This window comes from Halichoeres trimaculatus, unplaced genomic scaffold (genome assembly GCF_033239565.1).
Source record: "Halichoeres trimaculatus isolate MK-OKI-2021-1 unplaced genomic scaffold, fHalTri1.1 fHalTri1_scaffold_14, whole genome shotgun sequence".
NCBI lineage: Eukaryota > Metazoa > Chordata > Actinopteri > Labriformes > Labridae > Halichoeres > Halichoeres trimaculatus.
The window spans coordinates 12,635,404-12,652,113 of NW_027437192.1; the positions used below are offsets into that span (position 1 = coordinate 12,635,404).

The 16,710-nt window shown below is 39.1% G+C and overlaps 2 protein-coding genes across 3 annotated transcripts in view; one reads left to right on the forward strand and one right to left on the reverse strand.

Moving 5' to 3' along the window:
* osbpl10a (oxysterol binding protein-like 10a) overlaps window positions 1–2,495 on the reverse strand; it is a 77,134-nt gene extending 74,639 nt beyond the window's left edge. The window contains exon 1 of the mRNA XM_074686925.1: window positions 1,939–2,495. Within this exon, the coding sequence (XP_074543026.1) occupies window positions 1,939–2,213 (275 nt within the window). The 5' untranslated portion in view covers window positions 2,214–2,495. The remainder of the gene's footprint in view (window positions 1–1,938) is intronic.
* Window positions 2,496–10,557: 8,062 nt separating this feature from the next.
* Window positions 10,558–16,645, forward strand: LOC141803577 (transmembrane protein 42-like). Of its 2 annotated transcripts, XR_012599577.1 has the most exons (4): window positions 10,558–10,907; window positions 12,399–12,545; window positions 12,820–13,219; window positions 13,270–16,645. XR_012599577.1 is itself a non-coding variant. In XM_074687697.1 (3 exons), the coding sequence occupies exons 1-3, from the start codon at window positions 10,731–10,733 to the stop codon at window positions 12,961–12,963; spliced, it is 468 nt and encodes a 155-aa protein (XP_074543798.1). In that variant the 5' UTR covers window positions 10,558–10,730; the 3' UTR covers window positions 12,964–16,643. The 2 variants fall into 2 exon arrangements, 1 of the variants encoding a protein (XP_074543798.1); XM_074687697.1 differs by having other exon boundaries at window positions 12,820–16,643.
* The last annotated feature ends 65 nt before the right edge of the window (window positions 16,646–16,710 follow it).

The window sequence follows — 16,710 nt, forward strand, 5'->3', positions numbered from 1 at the left end:
GCAATAATGACACTCACCAGATGTCATCTGATATTTCAGCTTTTAATGCATTAAATACTCAATTCTCATTGGTCAAAACCTCAGAACAAGAATGATAGATTCTCAACATACAAAAGCAACTCCAGGGAAAAACCGATCACACGTACATCATGTCAAATTAAGCAGCACAAAGAAGTCAGGGCACATTTCATCTCAAGTGGTTAGTTTTCATCTCTCTCTGGTCTTTGAGAGTAAGGAAATAATGATCACATGAGCCTCTGAGCCCAAACCATCTCTGATAGAGAAGAGTGAAGTAATATCCTGTCCTGATATCCAAGCAAGACCAGCCGCAGAGCTGGTGAGAGAATATCCAAGTCATTATGAAGTGACATAGACCATATGACACCGTGATATCATCAGGAATTATGAAAGTTGTGGTGTTTGTATTTTGAAAGCTCAAGGAAGAAAAGGCACTGAAAGCCAGCATGGTTATTTTCTCATTGGCTGAACCATCTTTAGGTGACAGTTACGGGTTCTAGGATTGGTCCGCCCTTATTGTGACAAAAGTGAAGCACTGAAATTTAAGCTGAACCTCACAAACATGGAAAACTGGTATCAATTTGGTTGAGGCTGCTACATTACTGCACTTTGTTTTGGTGAAGGGATGAACCATAGTATTTTTGTTTGTTTTTTGTTTGTATTTTTCTTTTTTTTTTTTTTTGGAAGGGGAGTGGGGTCTGGAGTCGACACAGACATTCACATTGAGAAACACAAATCTGCTGTTTTCAAAGAACAGTTCCCAGGTCTGCTGTGACAGAGCTACTTTGAAGAAACCCCTAAAGGCAAAAAAAAAAAAACGTCCTGTGATGTCGTCGGGTGTTCCCATTCAGTTCAGTGTTTGTGTATTTATTTTGTGTGTTTGTTGTATTTACTGGACTTTTTCTGTGTTTGGTTTTGTTTTGCATATTTGCAGCACAAACTGTCTCAGACTGTGCTTTTATACATGTTTTCTTGGTTACAGAGCATTGAGCTTTCAGGGCCATATGAATTTATACGCTTTCTATTTTAATTGCCATACTGGCTGGTCTCAGTCTCTCTTGTTATTTACTTGTCTATTCCGAAATAAAGTTAATATCAAACAACATTGCATATCTAGAACAGTGGGCGGGACAAAGATGTGATTAAAAAGATGTTTTTGGCTTACGCCATTATTAATATAACTACATTTAACTATCCTACTTAATCCTTAACCATTAGTGAAAGATAACAACTCTGACTTTTTACATTTTGACTGCAGCAGTATAGTCAAGTTATACTACAAGAAAAAAGCAATACACCACCCCTTTATGCCTACAACTAAGAGTTAATGTCTCCAATTATTACATAATATTCCCAGATGTTGTTTGGACTTTTCTGAACTTTTTCTTTTGAGTCACAGTTCAAAACAAAAGAATATTCATTTCTCTATCAAAGCAAAAATAATGACTGGATTTGGTTTGTTTTTGGCATATTGCTGTAAAAAAAAAATCTTAAAACAGTATGTTAGTGTGCAGTTAATACAAAAACAATGCTAAACCTAGCTCTATCTATTATTCTGGAGCCAGGTCATGACAGGTTTGGCACTAAAGTTGTTAAAAATTTAGAAATATTTTCATTAAAACTTTATTTAAGGGAGTTCTGTTGTCTAAAGTAAATACTTCCTAAAAAGTTTTATCATCTGAGTCAGTTATTAGTGATTTTAGCACGTTAACTGGCAAAATAATAGTTTATTATGAGGCAGCATATGTGCAGTCCTGGGTCTAAACCCTCTCTCCACCCCCTCATCCCCTTGACGATGACGTGGTGACAAAAGTGCAACGTGGACGGGGCAATAACAACACGAACCCTACAAAGCTGACTCCAGAACATGTCAAAGTAAATTTTCTCTGCCATCTTAACTCCCTCTGTGTGTTTACTCACCTGTTCTGCCAGCCTTGGATCAGGTTAGTGTATTTGCTCAGCACTCCTTCCAGCTGCCTCCTCTTCGTCTGCTGCTGCTGCTGCAGATTCATGCTGTTCCCCAGCAGCACAGCTCCCCGGCCGCCCCCCGCTCCGGCCGGGCCGCCCAGGGAGCCGGACCCCGGGCTGTACGAGCCACTCTTCCCGGGCTTCCTCGAGGATGAGTTCCCGCGGTCCGACGAGGAAGAGTTGGATTTGTTTGGCACAGGATGCGGAGTGCAGAGCGTCTTGTCCATCCTGGCGACGGGACGGTAAAGAGGAGGAGGTGGAGGAGGAGGAAGGAGGGGGAAGAGGGGACGGGGATGGGCAAGTTTCAGCTCCAGGGACAGGGCGATGTTGGTATGCCGGACTAAAGCAGAGTCAGTGGATGTGCACTGACCGTGCTGCGTCCCTCGGCGCGTGAGAAAGCGGACATATTCCCCCGTGGAGCTCGTGTCCTCCTGCTCTCTCCTCTGCAGTGCGCGTGCGGCTGTGTGTGTAGCTCCGAGTCTCCTCCAGCGTTTTCCTGGTTGGAAGGGGCAGTGGAGCGCAGACACGCCCACTCTACTTTGCACCGCCCCCCGGAAATTACCCTGCAAATCTGTTATCATCACACCACAGAAAAAGTCATGAAAGATACTGCAAACCCTGGAAAAAAATCTGGTGACTCATGCATGACGCTATTGCTGGTAGAGTATTTTATCATGGCATTTGGATGTTTTTTTTCCACTGTCTCTTCAAACGTCTGGTGACCCCATCAGGGGACTCAACCCTCAGAATCTGGTTGGTGTTAATTCCCACAGGAATTAGTCAAAATCCAGGAGTTTGTCTAGACTGTTTTGATATGTTAGCTCATCTGTGAAACAGCTTTAAATTAAGTTGGCTGCACAAACACCAATACCACATTTTATGATCTTCTCTATCCTTAATATATATCTACTTTCTACCAACAAATCATCAAACCAAGGCTACATTCCTGTGTGGATTCCTTCATCATTCACATCTGTCATTGCTTAATTTCAAGGTGTCAGAAAGAAATATAATGTCTAATATCACAATTTAAAGCTCTAAGAAGAGGAAATGTCCTCTAGTAATATTTAGGGATAGGTACCTTTCACATTTGAAACGATATGGTACCAATCCCTGGTACCTGGCAATCGGTACCGGTACTCAACAGTACCGATTTTAGGTACTTTTGTGCGCGTATGTGTAAAATAATCTAATTGTTTAATAATGAAATGTAAATTCTTTTTAATTTAATATATTTATTCATCAATATATAACCCTGTAATGCTGTGTTCATGTCCAGCATGGAAAATCACATAGTCTTCCACTTCCTCACAGACACAAGGGTGCATTTAGGTACCTAAACATGGTACCTTTTGGTTTTACCTGAATCGGTACCTGGTACTTTTGACAGAATTCGGTCGGTACCTATAAAAGTACCTAACTCGGTACCCATCCCTGGTAATGTTAAAAGAAAGCTAACGTAACGTAGCCTGTCACGACCAAGCAGCGACCTCGGGTCTAGAGAAATAAAGCTGTTGTAGTTCCCTGCGTGGCCACTTGAAGCCAGCACAAGCACCAGAAACCACAAATACACCCATTCAATAAAGCCCAACTTAAAGGTGTTGATAGCCTTGTTAAAAAATTATTTTGGAAAGGCTTGTTCCTCGATCTACACACTCTGTACAGTGCGCATAGCTGACTTGACTCACAGGCAGAAGCACTGTAGCTGTTGGTAAGGAGGCAAAAAGGTTATAATCATAATCATCATAATAATTGATGTAATTTTCATTTAGCTTTTGATCATGAATAGCGATCAGATCAGTGTTTGAGATCAACAGATTTTACATGTTCTCTGTAGCTTATTTGTTGGAAAGAGAAACTGGGCTAGCAGGGTATTGAAAATGATATACAAGCCTGTATGGGTGGAACAATCACACACATACACTAGTGCAATCATGATAACAGGATGAAAAGGGCATGTTAATGAAAACCAGACTGAAGAGCACTGCGGGCTATTAAGAAGAGGCTGAGATTGCACTGAGCAATTGAAGACACGTCTCGATGAATCTCCATAGGACACTTAACAGACCATGCATAGATTTCTGCTGCTTGTCAGCTGAGGCAGCCACAAAGCAAAGATCAATACAAGAGAGGGAGAAAAAACAGCTCTCTGCAACAGACAGTCGGTGGTTTGTTAAAAGCTTGTGCAGAGAGTCAAGCTCAGGTCAGCTGCATTTCATTTGGAGTGGTCATCTGTTTGAATCAGGGCCTAGCAGTACTTAAGGGTCAATAACCTCTCATTTAAAATATACATAACTCAGAGAAAAACTTAAATGCTGTACACAGTACAAGGAATTAAATCACACCAGCCCTCATAATTCTTACCATCCATGTTATTACAGCTAACATTACTATTCACCATAGTCACATGGCTTCCTGCAGGCTAACCGGTAAGTATCTAAAGTTTTAACTTTTTCAAAAAACAAAGAGACTGTTAAGATTTGGAAGAAATTTGGCCTCATCTCAAATGAAACCCGATATTTGAAAGCTAGCTGCTAAATCTGAAAAGCCTATGTTAGCCTTTGTCTTTCCTAGCCCAAAATTACTGTCAGCCAGTTAACTTGTCCTTTATTTGCTGCCCATCGTTACCATTAGCCTAGCTTGTTAGCCATTATTTGCTATGTGACATTACTGTTAGCTAGTGAACATGACTTTGAGCTTCCTAGCATTACCGTTAGCTAGTTAACATAAGTTTCAGATACCTAGAATTATAGTAAGTGAAATAAATCTGTAGCTATCTAGAATTACTGCCATACAATAATAAAGGCTTTGCTGTTATAAACTGTAAAAAAAAAAAAAAAAAAAAAAAAACAGAGATGTCAACAGAGGTGGTTTAATGCTTGGGTAGTATGCAAACAAATGGATGGCTGAGTTATGTACACATTGATAAAGAAATTACAACATGTCCGATTGCATATGATTTAGATATTTGTTAGTTGAAACATCGAAGATACACCATAAAGCTTTATGTCTTAAGTGTGATGTCAGGGGGAATGGCTACTATGTGAATATGTATCACCTTTGTCCCTTTTTACTGTGCTGAAGCAGAACAATCTGTTACCTCGGACACAGCAGAGAAATAAGGTGTTTCTTCACCCCAGCACAGTAAAACATGACAGTACTCACCCCCTATAGAGCCACACTTTGCTGCGTTTCTTTTCCCCAGCTGTACACTGGCACAGCACCAATCTCTTTCAATACAGGCCTGTGTCAGCCTGGTCAGATTTATGGCGGCAGTGGCTGCCTGAGGCGGACCCTCATCATCCTTCAAGAGCAGACCACTCACTGCACCTGAGCCATTATGAACTAGAAGGAAAAACCCAACAGCTAAACCATGCTACCTTTTTAAAAGAAACTAAGGGAAGCACTCTTTGTAACATGCTTATGTTAGTTTTCTTGATAACAGCCTTTAGACATTTTTAAACTGTCAATCCATTGATTACCTATTCTTGCACCTCATTTATCAATGTTTTTAGGGTCTATTGGAATTATGTTTTGCAATTTTCCTCTAAACTTCATGTTTTATTTGGTGGTTTTGGAAATTGAAGAGCATTAACTGCTGCTATGTAGCAACAAAGTTAGCTTTGTGGGTGTAGAAATGTTTCACTGCACAGCACAGGTTTGGTCTCCTCCAGTTCTATTTAAACTATGTTTAAGTGGTTCCTTTCAGCTTTCACTGTTGATAGTGGTGTGTCTTTTCAAGAGCCTAGCATGGCTTTGTTTGCCAGTATCATAACATCCAGTCATCTGCAAATCAGTAGAAGATTATTTCATTATGTCAAGAAAACAAACATATCTATGTGAAGATCAACATCTGGAACAAATTGTTTGCTCTTATACAGCAAACTATATATCAGGAGTATCAGTATTTCAGCATGCAATGAGCTTGAAGACTCCTGAACACTTAACATTACGATATTTCACATATTTTATAGCTTTAAATTGACCGTGGCTTACCCAAAACCATCATTACAGCTAGCAGACATTTTACAGAATGCCAGAGTAAATCATGACTGCATTGTTTGTCCAAGGTTCACTTTAGATGAAAGGATTTCATCATCGATCTTATTTGTAATTGGCAGCTTGTTTGACCTTATCCCAGGCTGGTATCTTCACACTGCTGCACTGACCAGCACAAAAACACCTTATAGCATTTAAACCATGTATCTCTATTTGAAAGTCTCGCAGTAAAAGAGGCAACACTGACCTTGGTTTTGTTTCCATGTTTCACTGGTGTTTTCTTTTACAAAGCTCAGATTAGCATTTCACCTGGTCTAGTTTTTCCTGGCAACTACAGTCAGTGAGATTATCTGGAGTCTGTTTGCTTTGGGAACATTTTATCTGCTCCTTGTAAACTCTGTTTTCAGTCAGCCAACATGGCTCCACAAAGAGTCTGTTGTCCTCCTGTTGGCTTCAAAACTGTAATGTGAAGTCTTGTTGTGTTTCACTTTGTTTGAGCTCTACAGGAGTTCAGTCCGTGGTGTTTAAAAATGACATGATCGACTTTCCAGAAGCTTGCATGTATTTACACAACAGCATGCATTATTCACAAAGACCAGCACACTAATAACTACTTAATGGACTGGAAGAGGGCTATTGACCCTGTGCGCTGACAAGGACAACAGACTGTACGAGTGTGCAAGAGTGTGTGTGTCTGTGTAGGTGTGTATATCTGTAAGCATAGGGCAGGGGAGAGGAGTTGTATAATTCAAGTGTGTATGTGTGTCTGTGTTTTTTCCTGTCTGCTTTGCATGCCGGAATGAAATATAAAATCATGCATTTTAATCAAGGCAGCTTAATAATAAAGCTCTGTGCTGGCTAGAGATTAATATTGAGAGCAGCGTATTTGTACTTTATGTTTTAATTTTGGGGTAAGTATAAAGTCAGAATTTATTGTTGAACAAGAAAACAGCTTAAATGTTACACAGATAACGATTAACTGGAAATATGATGTAGGGTGGCATCTGTGAATATTGCGTTAATCCACTCATTAATGTCTCAGAAAAGATGTACAAAAAATTGCAAGCAATGCCAACACAGAGCTATTAGAAACTGGCCGCAAAGAAGGGGCAACCTCTGGTCTCAATGAATAAAGCTAATGTGGTAGTGTTAAAAAGTGCAGTTCATCGAGTGTCCACTTGAGGCTAGCTACAGGAGTACTAGAAAGCACATACACACTCATACAAAAATAAACATGTTTAAAGCCTGGTTAAAAAATATGTATGTGTAAATTTGTTTGAATAGCTAAGTCTCAGCACTCACTCAAAGAGGGTGAATTATTTCATAATCTGTTATTTTTCAAGATTAACCTTGCTAGTTTTGCTTAAGTAAAGGCATTGCTGACTTGACTGACAGGGGGAACACTGTAGCTGTTAGTGAGGACTATCTCAACTCTGCCTTAACTCAGTCAGCTTTTCCAATATGGCCAGCACTGGGGATAAGCTTATAAACTCTGCTTCAGGAACAAAAGGGTGATGTTACTGAGAATATGTCCTTGCATTAGCTGCAACAAGATTTTAGCGTGACTTGAAGAGGGCCAAAAAACATCACTTTCTGTAGCTTTTGTAGCCTTATGCTGTGCTAAGTTTATAATTAGCCTCAGTTTTTTAAGACCTTAATAATGTCTGGTCGCAAATCTCACACAACCACACCCACCAAACTGGCACCTGGCATCCACCCTTTACTGTTCTTGTGTTACTTTTTTGAACAAGCATATAGCTCAGATCCTCAAATAGCCATCCTGTGCAGGCTGTAGCACACAGGAGGCATGCCTGTGAAAAGAAATTACCAACTTTATTTAGAAGATGTGAAATATTTACATCAAATTTTAAGTTTTTTATTAGCTAACAAATATTCAAATACTTCCCTCCATAATTCCAATCTATTGTTCAAATGCAAAAGAAGGTAAAGGAAGGATAATATGAAACAATCTGAGGGAAAAGATCTGCTCTACTGTCGGTTTACCCCTTAATTTTGTAAGAAATCTATGTCTGTCTGGAAGCAAATGACAGCTGATTTAAAGGTCACAGTTGGAGGTGTTACACTAATGAACCCCACACTTTGAGGATGGTATTTTCTTCCTTATTAAATCCCATCACAGGGCTAAAAGCACAAAAGGTGAATAAAGACACAGGAAGTCAGTGACAGTCCTTCAGTAAAAGTGGCACTAAAACTCTCTGTGGGCTCAATTATCGCTCACTTTTACAAAAGCAGAAAGATTCTTCCTTCAACTTGATACATGAGTTTGTAAGATGAGCCAGGAGATAACATCAAATGTTCCTCCTGATTTCAGACTTTTGCTGCTTAGAGGACACTCGGGGAGGATACGGGGTGTCAAATGTGACATACCAGGAACGGCCATTTTCCCCTGAAGCTTGTTTCACTGAGATGAGAGCAAGGGACACCGGGACAGAGACAACATCTTATACTCTTTCTCTACTGCATTGTCATCGCTCACAGCTTTAATATCCTTTCTACACACATCACACACCAACACACACACACAAAGCTTTGGCTTGCTAGTTTTATTGCTTTTCTTCTTTTTTGAGTCTAATTTCCTTCACGGATTGTGTGATTAGAGAAAATTGCTGCATTACTTACCTTGACAGACGCTCATGCAGATGCACTCAGAGCAGCAATAATGCCAAAATGGCTTCTTTACAGGCTAATTAAGATTTTATTGCTCACAAATGTCAAGATGCAGAGGTTAAGGGGAGTTGTGGTTACACATTAGGAGCACCAACAGGCCAACAGGTTGTGTGTAAAATTGCAAGATCTTAGAGTACAGTGATGCCAGACAGTGATTTACGGCCTCAGTTTTCAGTGAAAGTGGACATATTTCTGCAAAGCACATTAGAGACATCTACTGGCAAGTATACTTATTTGGAACAGGATGAGATCACCTTCAATAGATGATGTAATATCTCTGGAGAGTTAAGGAATGTAGCCTTCAAAAGGCCAAAAAACACTGCATACCTATATTTTTAGGACAAAAAAAGGAAGTTATTTTGAAGTAGAAATGCACTGAAACTTAGACTTCAGGTATGAATTGTCCTTTTCTGGTGTCACCTCTCTGATGGACACATCTCTGCTATAGGGGCAGAGGAAGGGATCACGTGAAATTGCCCCCACACTCCTCTATCCATTCAAATCACCTTTATAATCAGCCTTAAACTGCAGCTCATCAGTATGCAGAGGGGAACAGAGGCCTGTAGGAGTCTGGATCAGCTGTAGTCATACTCGTCTCTTCGCCTGGATTCAAGGACATTACATTACATTATTATTGATTGTCCTCTTTTAGCACAAGAGGATAATGGACTTCATTCAGTGTCTAATAATGATCTGTTTAATCTCATTAGATCAGAATATCTGATAAAAGCACCATCATACCTGGTTGTTCCTGTGTATTCACCATAATTACATTGCAGAGATTTTTTTATCTGACTTAATGCAAGGTGTGATGCTAAATGGCATTTTCATAGCATGGTGTTTCTTTAAAACTTAGAACATCCAACAGTTATGTCAATTTATCCTTATTTAAGCTAATTTTGTGACAGATAATTAATAAAGAGAATTTCAATGACAACTCACATATCTTAACTCATGAACTAGCTCCAGGCCTTAGCTAGTTTAGCATTTGGCCATTTGCTAACTATCATGACAGTAAGCTTGTAGACAGCTAAATGTTTGTATTTTATGTTTTTTTGGGGGGTCTTTTTGCTTTTATACTAGCAGAAGGACAAGAAATGTGGAGGGTAGGGACAGGGGGGTGAGATGCTACAAAGGTTGGCGTTAAACGGGTGATTGCTGCGACAAGAGTTACCAACCCCCAACATCATCAGCGGCATTCCCTGGAGTAGCTCATATCATTTTTTTTTTAAGACTTGCACCAAACTATAGTAAGTATGCTATAACTTTCTCTCTCAAAAGGTTGTATTGGCCCTCACCTACTTCCCAATGTTCAGAAACACAGGCCAGGAAGTGAGTGGTGAATTTTTACAACAGTTGGAGACTGGTCACTATCAAGGATGCAGTTGTAACATACACTGCATATGAATCTAGTCTCTGTGATGTCACCTGTCTGTTCCTGATACAGGTTAATGAAGCCATTTGTTGGCTGCAGCCCTCTTGGAAATGGGGCGGGCTTTGAGCCCCTGCACTAACAGCTATAGGGCGCCAGATGTGTGCTGCACCTCTGATTGGACAAACTTGTGATCTTAATATTTTCTAAAATGCTGAGTTAGAAAAAAGTAACCCCTCATATTGTGTGTGCCAATAGTGATTTTAGCAATTCAGACCCTACAAACTGGAACACAACAGTATGACATTAACACAAAATTTGACATTCCTGGCCTGAACATGGTGTCTGAGAAAAAATGGCTGCTGTTGGAATGTGTTCAATGAAGTCATCATTCAGTCAGTTAATGTAATGGAATTAATTAAACTACACATCCCAGAATGCCACGGAAGGTGACTGCATAGATAAAAGCCACAGTGCTCCGAGCTGACTATGGTGTTATGCGACCGCCACCAGACGGTTGTGTGTAGAAAGTGCAGAAAACGTGCTCTGCAACTCACACACACTCATACACACAGGCACAACCATGCAGGCAGCTGATGAACCCGGACCAGCAGCAACATCAGGGGCAGCAGCAGAGATGTAAACATGGATTAGAAAATAATGTGCCTCGGCTGTTATCGTCAACATGTTCCCGGGAGTTTTCTATGCACTGCTGGCGGGTTTCCTCGGGGCTGTGGCGTCGTCGTCGGCCAAACTGTCCCTCGGAGCCGACTATCTGAAGGGAGTCTGCGAAACCGGACTCCGGACGTGGGGTGAGCAGCGGAAATTTCGACAGGCGGACGAAACTACCGCCTGTGACCGGGTGAGACATCGTTAAAGTATCGTTAATTATTAACACGCAGAGGATGGCTGTTGTGAATAATGCAGTGTGCATGCCTCCCTGCTAGCGGGCTAATCTCTGACAGAGGAAGTTGGGGGTTATCCCCGCCCGCCTCTCCTCCCTGACTCCACCAGCATCAGCACCATCAGGGGAACCCATGCTGCAGCTGCACTCGCGTGCCGTGTCCGCGTGCTGGAATGACATTGCAGGTCGAACAAGTGTCGTGTCTCTGCGTGTTATCGCGTTATATTACTGCACTGCAACTTGGCTGTACTGTGAGATGTCTGTGCTGATAGCGTGGGGGAAGGATGGCATCTTCGGGGGTGTCAGGTTTCTGGTGTGGTGTGACCTTCAGTCTCCTCAAACGTCACACGGTGATGTAAGAAACATCTGCGTGCAGCCTGACACAGTGCAGACGTCAGACAGTAACCTTTATCATGAAGGGTAATTAGAATAGCTAATGGACTGTTTGCAGGTAGATGCAAAACAGCCACGCGAGATTTGAATGCGTCATAAGACTCTTGAGATAAATAATAGGGAGCTGTAGTTAAACTGATCCTTCTGTTAGTTACTGAACACATTAAATCAAGTACTATGCCCCAATAAAACTTAAAAGTATATGACTTTAAAGGTTTACATAAGCTTTAAAATTTGTTACTTTGAACAATCTACACAATGGCCAAGTGTAATTCTTAGGGGCTTTAACACGTTTTATATGATTTATTATATTAGTTACAGAAAAAAATCCATATTAAAAAAAATAAAAGAATTTTTGTTTAAAAAAACATCTTGTTCGAGCTTTTGTATATTCAAATACTGATACGTGATTAAAATGTAATTAATGGCAATCATATTATTGATGAGATTAGTGTATATATATATATATATATATATATATATATATATATATATATATATATATATATATATATTCATATATATCTATTCATATATATATATATATATATATCTATTCATATATAAACTTACAAGTGTATGGTTTTAGAAAAATATGTGACATTAACATTGTTCAGCATGGAACATTGTTTAATAAAGAAAAAAATAAGGGGGAATAAATCAAAGAAAGTAAAGAGGACATAATAGTATTAATTAAGATTTTGTTTTGTTCTTGCAGAGTATAATAATAATAATAATGATAATAATAATACATTTTATTTATAAAAGCGCTTTTCTAAACACTCAACGACGCTTTAAAATGGATAAAAACAGCATATAAAACAACACACAATAATAAAACATAAATGAAAAGATAGATATATATATCTCCTGAATTCAAAATGGTTTCAAGTTAAATTCTTAATTGTGAATGCTCATATGCTGTAACGAGAAAATTAAAGTTTTTTTTGTTTTGTTTATCATAATTCAACAAAACAAATGTGTCATAAAGTGAACATTTTATTCCAATAGTTGGAAAACATCAGAACTTGGTTGTAAATTTTCTCTGTTTTTTAGCTTCATATTCCTCTGCGGCTACTGTGCGGCGGGCTGCTTTTCACCTGCAATGCTGTGATGTGGACCTTTCTCGCCAAGGCACTCAGGTATTCCTCTTCCTCCACCCGAACCACTGTGACCACCACCGCCTCCAACTTTATATCTTCCGTAAGTAACAGCCTCTCTTTGTCCTTTTTGGTTGTGTCCTAGTGAAGTGTAACCAGGTAATTCACAAGTGGAATATAGGTTAATTATAGAATAACCTTATACCCTTTCCTTCTTATATAAAATGCCTTATTTTAGAAAATAGGCTAGATCATATTCAGAAATAACATGTTGGACTGAATAAGGATTTTTGTAGGTGAGAGGAAGATATTGAAACAGATTTGTGAAGACTGACTTACTTTGAAAATACGATGCATTATCTGTGTCCTCTCTGCAGGCTTTCCTGGGGCAGCTTATATTTGGTGAAGCCCAGATAACTCTGTGGTGGGTCGGGATCTCCTTGACCTTCTCCGGTTTGTTGGTACTGCAGAGGGTTTCACCGCAGGACGGACATCAGAACACAGTCACTAAGGACGAATGATGTTGTCCCGCCTCCATTAACTCAGTACAGCCTGGCTCCTCACAGCCAGAGGGATGTACTTACTCGCCTATCAGCTGAGAGGTAGATGCAAAGATTGATACCACTGTCATATATGAAAAGCAAGGGCAAGAGGAATCATCTCAATTTCTTAACTCAGAGGTGACAAAATTGGCCACACTTTTTAATCAAATACACAGAACAAGAGCCAAAATATGTTACTTTCAGATCATGTCCTTGCTATTTTTCAGCTCCTTAGGTAAGCTAAGCTGTCCGTCTGTTAGCAAGCTGACACCAGTGACAGCTTAGCCATATGACCAAGTTAAAGAAACAACTAACTTTCACCCCAAAGAAGACAAAATATGCATAAACACAGATTTTGTCATCTTTTGACAGACCGTCCTCTTCTTGTTAAAGTCTGTTTGCTCATTGAGTTGATAGTGCATCATAATTAGTGGCAGATAGAAAAAGTGGTATTAATGTTTTCATTTAACTCTCAGCAAGTAAGGAAATATTTGCGTTGCTCAAAATGTTGAATTTTCCTTTAAAGATATAGCCTAATAATATCTATAATACAAGGACCTGTTTGCATATTAACAGCTCAATCTCAACTCAGTCTTTTGGGATTTGTTCATGTGCAATGGACAAACATCAAACTGGCTCCATGCATGATGTCACCCTCAATCAGCTTGTGCATTATGTATTGCAGTCATCAGATCACCAAAGGTTTCTTGATTCTTGCATTTCCTTAAGTCATCATGACACTCACTGTAAAAAACCTACACTGCAGCTACATTGACTTTGCATGCTTGGGGTTATAACGGAGCACTTCGCTTGATGAGTCGCAGCTGTATTTCGCAAGTAATAATAAACATAATGTAACACTGAAAGGCTCATCCCTGGCGAGAACTTGCTTTCCGCCTGGGCACTTCTTTTCTTTTCTTTCGCCTTTCTTGACGGCTTCAGCCTTAACCTCGGTACCTGAGCATGTCACATGTTTTCACAGGCAGCTTGTCTTCCATTTCATTATGTATATGCGCATGATCCTACCAAGGCCTGAACTCAAATATCTCATACCAAAGCTTCCAAAATTCAGTCTACATCCCAGGTGCTTTATACAATTAAACTCAAGCTCTTCAGCGCTGAAGTGGCCAAACTGTCTCCCCAGTGAAGAAGATATATTGCTTCATCAAGATCCGTTGAGCTTTTATGTACCCTGCATTTGCAATCTCATATTATTCTACTGCATGTCATGGATATTAATCTCTCATCAATCATCTTGGGGTTTTATTAACACCTGACTCCCTTAAACGCTTCACTCTTCATCCCTGGAGTTGTCAGTGAAAGTTCTTCCTCCTTTAAATTTCATAACACTGTGATGTGCGTAACAATGAGGGAGCTTTGAGTATGAATAATTGAGTATAAGAAATGGCAATATATGCTGCTAGAGGGGTGTTTCTATTAGCATAGAAAAGCTAGGTTAGTCAACAGGGATTTGCCTGAACGTGACATCAAAGGTTGCTTTATTGAATAATATATAGGATCACACTTTGCTGTTTATGGAATACATATCATGATATAATTGCATAATGGTAGCTATATTATCTGTCTGTAATATCCCACGGCAGCGACGCACAAAATTGTTAGATGTCTTTCTAACTGCTGCTGTGCACGTTTTCTATCATGTGATTTACATGCATCCCTATAAATGTGACCGCAGTTACAACAATGTGATCATATACTTTTCATGTGAAACTCTGACAGAGTAAGTTTGCAGTGGTTGATCTCATTCACAGCCTTGCAAAAGCATCACCATCAAAAGGGAATTTAGTTGTCTGTGCCTCTGTGGTTGTGGATCCTGGGTGGGTTTGCATTTATATAATGCTGAAATTTTCAAAGAAAAGCTGATTGAAATCATAGGTAAATAAGAATATATAGTTCTTAACAGTGATTATTTATTAGACCATCTATCAAAAAAATTAGAAAACCAGCATCATGAAGTGCTTTAATTTTAACCGCTTCTTTCTCAGTGAGTGCGTTTGAAAATTCATAGATACAAAAATAAAAATATTTTATCATTAAATACATACATTTTAATAAAGGTTTGCACATACTGGTGGCCCGACCTTTACAATAACACAAAAATATATTTATTGGTAATCAGCAATATTAAGTTTAGGGCATCTGTGGCAAACACCTTCTAATAGAGTGGTGGTCTAATAAATTTGTTAAGCACTCTATGTAACTGGACCTAGCAGTCATTTAGCTTAGCAAGAAACAGGGAACTAGCTTACCACTAAAAAACTATTTATCACATTTTCAAACTGTATTTAAAAACTAAGGTCAGTGAGTTGGCAAAGTAAATCTGCAGAAATTGAAAGACTTAGTTTCATTATAAAAAATGAGTAAAACATTTAAGCTCTTGCTAGAAATATGATAAAAAAGACCTTTTATATGTCATTATGGGAATAAAGCGGAGCAGTTATTTACCACTTAAGTGGGAACAGAAATTGGGTAACAATATTGAATTTCTTGATATCCAAAGGTTATAGTGCTGCCTGTCAACCATCATAATCTTGCTAATTGCTGAGTAGCTTTTTATGGTTTAATGTGCCCATATGCCTTAGTCGGGAGTAATGCATGGCCAGACAACCTGCAGAGACTAGCTGAGAAGTTGCGAGATGAGAAGTAGGAAAGACAACATTAAACAGAACCACAAATTGCTGAATTTGGAGCACTTGTGTTGCAGTTAGAACACCCCAAGCTAAGCTATCATGCTAGGTAGGTAGCCTTGAGGTTCATTTTAAATAAACTGACTTTAAATGATGTTCATGAAGAAAACTTCTATTTTTTGTTGGTTTTGCTTATAGGTGTCTGTATGCTAACTAAGCTGACAGATGGCTAGTTATAGCCCCATCTACACAGACAGAAACAGTAGTCTGCGCCTTCTCTCATAACTCTGAGCAAGACAGTGAATGAGCACATTATCATAAAATCAAACTACTCTTCAAATCTGCCTGAAATATCTGTAATCCTTGCTGCTGATTCAAAAGGTATTTAGGTGCCTGGCTTCTCTCCTACTAATGGCATGATGTGATGATAAACTATCTGTGAATCCACTCTCACTGTAATATAAGAAGTCAGGGCTTAACAGCCACCGTAACAGCACTGTAACAGCAGCATGGGCCTGCGCATGATGTATCAGTGTGCACATAACCACATAGGTGGTAGAACATTGACAACAGAATACAACTTACACACTATCTTGATCCACCAAAGAGTAATAATGTGCTGCACTGGACAATTATGTAGAAAAAGCAATTTTAGCAGGACTTAATGTGAATCTGAAATTTCTGGGCCTTTCTGGTACTCGAGAGAATTTGCAGATGGTTGTAATTTAAAGGAGCCTGCATGAATGAACCCAGGATCCCAATAAGATTAAAATTAGATCTAATTATTTTTCTGAAATTGAAACAATGTGATTAGATTTATATTATATATTACCCTGTGACAAACCATTCATCATGTGTCTTATATATAATGTGAAAAACCATTTGTAAATGTGTTTACATACTGTATTCTGTTATTGGATACACTTAAGTATGTGTAAAATCACATTTTCACCATGAGAAGAAACACTGTAATATATCTATATATTAATGAATAAATACTTCATTTGGCAAACAAATTTTTTTATCTCTGTTACTCACATATCACATTTTTGATTCTCATCAACATTTATTGGTATCT

Excerpts from the sequence above, each read along its gene's own strand:
- LOC141803577 (XM_074687697.1), top strand. The coding sequence starts at position 10,731 with ATGTTCCCGGGAGTTTTCTATGCACTGCTGGCGGGTTTCCTCGGGGCT. Across the intron at positions 10,908-12,398 it reads AAACTACCGCCTGTGACCGG|CTTCATATTCCTCTGCGGCT; the intron begins GTGAGACATCGT and ends TCTGTTTTTTAG. Across the intron at positions 12,546-12,819 it reads CCTCCAACTTTATATCTTCC|GCTTTCCTGGGGCAGCTTAT; the intron begins GTAAGTAACAGC and ends TCCTCTCTGCAG.